This window comes from Echiichthys vipera, assembly GCF_963691815.1.
Source record: "Echiichthys vipera genome assembly, chromosome: 1".
NCBI classification, from domain to species: Eukaryota; Metazoa; Chordata; class Actinopteri; order Perciformes; family Trachinidae; genus Echiichthys; species Echiichthys vipera.
In genome coordinates this window covers 41,104,217-41,109,216 of record NC_139826.1, presented here as the reverse complement: position 1 = coordinate 41,109,216, position 5,000 = coordinate 41,104,217, and the positions used below count along the sequence as shown (strand labels likewise).

Genomic DNA, 5,000 nt, shown 5'->3' with positions numbered 1-5,000 from the left:
ATTTTTTTCATTTTTTATTAAAAAATATTTTTAATTATTTTGAAAGAAAAAATAATTGTTTAAAAGAAAGTTTTTGTTGTAAGATTTTACATTATTTTCAGAATTTTTTATTTATTTAATTTGATTTAATATTTAATTGTAATTTGATTATTAATTTTAAATTATCTCTTAAAAATATTCGAAATTATTTTTGAGAGTTTTTATAATTTTTTCAGATGGTTTTTAATTATTTTGAGAGAAAAAATAATTATTTAAAACAATTTTTTGTTTTGTTTTTTGTTAAGATTTTTTCTTTGAATATTTTTAAAAATGTTTCCTTATTTTTCTGGAATATTTTGTGTTTAGAAAAAGTTTCATTATTTTGAAAAAGCTTTTAAAAAATGTCAGAAAGATTTTTATTATTATTTTTTAAAGTTTCTCATTATTTAGTTTTCATTTCTTTTAGAAAGTTTATTTTGAGAAAGTGTCTCATTGGGTCGAATAGTTGAAGCTGTTTGAAACGTTTATTTTGATATATTAAACATATTAAACATATTAAATATATTGAATATTATTAAATATTATTAATATCCCATTCAGAACTGAATTCACTGGTCACACACAGGAAGAAGGCTCTGACCTGCAGGGGGCGCTCTGGTGCTGCAGCCACTGCTCCCCCACGCTGACGGAGCGCACGCGGAAGGCCAAACCCTGAGGAAAGAGAGAGGAGTGAGTGTGTGTGTGTGTGTGTGTGTGTGTGTGTGTGTGTGTGTGTGTGTAAAAACATCCTGCAGCTGCCTCTCTCCACCTGCAGGGGGCAGCGCTGAGCTGTGGATCGTTTATGGAAAATGTGACCGAACCAAAACATCAGAGAGGGGATTTTCCTGCTCAATGAAAACCATGAGGGAGGAGCACACACACACACACACACACACACACACACACACACACACACACACACACACACACACACACACACACACACACACACACACACACACACACACACACACACACACACACACACACACACACACACACACACACACACACACACACACACACACACACACACACACACACACACCCCTGCAGGATGAAACCAGTTTTAACAGGCTCCTGCTGCAGGAAATAAACAAAAGGCTGCTGTTCAGAGAACTTTGTGACTGAGAGGAAACAAAAGTGAGTTAGAGAAGTGTGTGTGTGTGTGTGTGTGTGTGTCTGTGTCTTAAAGAGAGAGTCTCTGCACAAACACAACAGTGAAATGACACCAAGCCACTGGAACATGCTTTTCGTTCCATCGTCACTCGTAACACGAGTAGTTTTTGGGAAACTACTCAAACCAAGAGCGCGAGGTGGGAACGAGGCTCCTTCCTGTCCATTTCAAGATGCATTTTCTTCCAAGTCTCACACTCCCACTGTGCCTCCGTCACAGGTTAGAGCGCCCTCCCACTGTGCGTCCGTCCCGTGCCCCGTGCTTTAGGGTCCTTGTCCCCCCCCTCCAGGCCCGTTTGTACTCACACTACCTGGGCCTCGGAGAATGCTTCTTGCTGCCTATACGTCATCACGCCGTAACACGTCACACGCATTGATGACGTCATGGCGATGCGTGGCTTTGTTTCCAGATCTTTCCGTAGACCTCGGAGTTTTTGTGCGTCTTGTCGACTGTTTTTGAATCTTTTCATCGACCAAATCTGCAGTAAACACTCCACCTCCACATCACACCAACGTGAACCTTTCACCGCCATTGTTTGAAATGTCCGCGCATGGTCCCTCCTTCTTTTTTCTATGTCCCAACAGGCGCACAGGAAATGACCTCAGAACCGCCGTAGGCCTCGTGCCCGTACACGTGAGCACGCTCGTGCTCGTACACGTGCAAACGTGCTTTACTAAAGCCCACCTCTCCCAAACGGGCCGTGGACGGCAAGCGTGCCGCTCCTAGACGTGGTACGGTTGCACTCACACTGGTCAAAGGAACCAGACTTTAGCCGTGACACGTGCAGGGACACGGGACGGAGGCACAGTGGGAGGGCGCCCTTGAACTTTGAGATTCAAGTCCTTAAAGTCAGAAAACCAGAAATGTGACATAAACCAAAACCCTGGAGTAAAAGAGATTCATGAGGTTCTGAACGACTGTAAAACACGAGTAACAGTGATTCACCTGTCTGGAGCAGCTGGTGGGCGGGGCCGTCCAACGACAGGTGGGCGTGTCCGAAGCTGCTGCTGATGTCACATGATTGACAGCTGGAGCCTGGAAAAGATTTCAGCTTTATTATCATATTAAAAAGTCTCTTTAATGTCGACAACAGCGCGACGCTACACACGTGTGTTCATGCGGCGCTGCCTCATTTGCATATTCATATTCATAAACAGTGGATTAAAGTTAGAGAAGATTTATTTTATTTATAATTATTATGGATTTTGTCCACGTTGCAATTTAAAACCACTTCTTAGTTTATACTTTAATTATTATTTTAGTTTTATTCTATGAAACAAAACAAAAAAACAACAAACGCTTTGAAAAACATGAAGAATTTCGACGATAATACAAAAATAATTAAACTAAATTTACATTTCAAGATTAATTTGTTCAATTATTTATTTATTTATTCGTCACATTTTATTAATATTTCTTATTTTATTAGATTTTATTTCAAAAGTGTTCAAAACAATTAAAAATAAGAATAAACTGCTGTTCACTTATTAAGTTTAAGCCTTTTTATAAATGAATAAACACAAACTATGTTTAATATTATATAAAAGAATCTAGTTTGTGTTTTTAATGATATAATAAAACAAGGATAAGCCCCGCCCACCTGGTAGGAGTGCTCTGATTGGACCTGAATGAAGCTGCTGCAGGCAGAGGGGGCGGAGCTACTGAGGGCGCTGCAGACCGGAGGAGGCGGAGATGGAGATGGAGGGGAGGGAGGGGGAGGGGAGGGGGGTGAGGGGGGGGATGAGGAGGAGGGCGAGGAGGGGGCGGGGCCAAAGAGGAGAGGGTGAGGAGGAGGAGACGGCGGCCGCTCCCACTGGTTCACCTCCGTGTAGTAAAAGTCCTCCTCGCTGCGGGAGCAACGCTCGTGCTCGCTGCTGCGGCTGCAGGTCAGAGGGCAGAGGTTAAAGTTCAGAGTCAGAGGTTAAAGTTTAGAGGTCAAAGTCTAGAGTCAGAGGTCAGAGTTTAGAGGTTAGAGGTCAAAGTTTAGAGTCAGAGGTCAGAGGGCAGAGGTTAGAGGTCAAAGTTTAGAGTCAGAGGTCAGAGGGCAGAGATTAGGGGTCAGGGGTCAGAGTTTATAGGTAAAAGTTTAGAGGTTAGAGACAGAGGTAAGAGGTCAGAGTTTAGAGGTCAGAGGTCAGATGTTAGAGGTCAGAGGTCAAAGTCAGAGGTCAGAGTTTAGAGGTCAGAGGTCAAAGTTTAGAGGTCAGAGGTTAAAGGACCAGAGGTCAGAATTTAGAGGTCAAAGGTTAGGTGTCAGAGACCAGAGGTTAAACTCAGAGGTCAGAGATTTGCTTTTTGCAAAAATAGTCTTTCACAGTGTCGTCAGGGTCGTGTCTGACAAAATTATAATAAAATAAAATAATAACAAAACTTTACTTCTATAAAGTTACAAAGTCTTTTCCAGAACAACAGGAAGTAAAAAAAGGACAGAAACATTAAAAGACCGAGGAGCGATGATAAAACCGAGCCTCAAATGAAATTAAATTAAAATTAATAAACGCTTCTACTGCAAAAGAAGGTTTTAAGAAGGGATTTAAAGGACGGTCGGGTTGTGGCGAGGCCCGGTCTCCGTGGTTACAAGCCGGGATCAAGGAACCGCCACTGAGGGAACGGCCGGCACACGTGGCTCAAAGAATCTGTCGTATATTTTGGAGCGAGGCCGTGAAATGCTTTAAAAGTGATCATGAAAACTGGGACTTTACAGGTCACCAACGTAAATGATCACACGCACAGGAGCGGCGTGCAGCGCTCTGCAGCAGGCGGAGTCGTGGAGGAAGCTCACAACATAAAGCGCGTTACTTTAATCCAAGCGTGAAAAAACAAAAGCATGCACCAGTTACTATAATCTCAGTTTTGAGACGTCCAGCGTTTGACGTCATTGAAGCGCGTGAGGACGAGATCTACGCTGCTGGAGTTACCGGACTGAACACATATAACTGTGTGAGTCGTCTGCATAACAGTGGATGGTTCTGGATGATCTGGCTGAGAGGAAGCGGGTAAATGGAGAACAACAAAGGGCCCAGGATGGATCCCTGAGGAACCCCACAGTTACACAGGACCCTGATACGGAGGAGCGTCTCACCACAGGTGCGTTGTGCGGATGTGTCGTTTGATTCCCACCACCGACGTCAGCAGCTTCCCGCAGCTGGGCCACAGACACCTGTAGGCCGCCTTCACCGAATTCTGCGGGAGGAAACGCACCGTCAGCGCCGTCTCTCGCTGTCATTTCCCCCCCGACCGCTGTAACAAAACCCGCTCACCCTGCGTTTACGTGGCGCCGGCTCGTCGAACAGCACCTGCTCCAGCTCCATGTCCAGGCCTTCGTCGGGGGGTGTGGCCGGGCTGACTTCGGGCTCTGCCATTGGCGGAGAGGGGGCTGGGCTTCCGTTGCCGTGGCCGACGCTCCAGTAGCCGCTGCTGCAGCTGTCGGAGAGCTGGCCGCCGCCGCAGTCCATCGCAGGACCTGAAACACAGGAAGTTAAAGAGAGAGAAGACGCTGAAGCTTATTGTATCAGATGCTTTTCATCGTTGTTGTTGTTGTTGTTGTTGTTGTACCTGTCTGGTCCCTGCGGGGGGGGCTGTGTAGTCGAGGGCTGCAGGACAAACTGCTGAGGACCAACGCCGCCATCAGCTCGTCCATGTCCACCTCCTCTGGACTCCTCTGACTGCAGGACGACACCCGTCAGAGGTGATTCATGAGAAAACGACAGAGTTAAAAGCACCGAGGCGGAGCCGGCGTCTGACTGACCTTCTGGGGACGTCGATGCAGGAGGAGACGGATCTGACGCAGGACGGAGGCGCTGAG

At 45.4% G+C, this 5,000-nt stretch overlaps 1 protein-coding gene across 1 annotated transcript in view; it reads right to left on the bottom strand.

Moving 5' to 3' along the window:
- LOC310947725 (zinc finger protein 395-like) overlaps positions 1–5,000 on the bottom strand; it is a 9,515-nt gene that overhangs the window by 636 nt on the left and 3,879 nt on the right. The window contains exons 3-9 of the mRNA XM_083914643.1: positions 4,944–5,000; positions 4,751–4,860; positions 4,456–4,658; positions 4,278–4,378; positions 2,796–3,075; positions 2,141–2,230; positions 620–690 (exon numbers count right to left, since the gene is read on the bottom strand). The exon at positions 4,944–5,000 is cut by the window's right edge and continues 101 nt beyond it. Of these exons, the coding sequence (XP_083770769.1) occupies positions 620–690; positions 2,141–2,230; positions 2,796–3,075; positions 4,278–4,378; positions 4,456–4,658; positions 4,751–4,860; positions 4,944–5,000 (912 nt within the window). The remainder of the gene's footprint in view (positions 1–619; positions 691–2,140; positions 2,231–2,795; positions 3,076–4,277; positions 4,379–4,455; positions 4,659–4,750; positions 4,861–4,943) is intronic.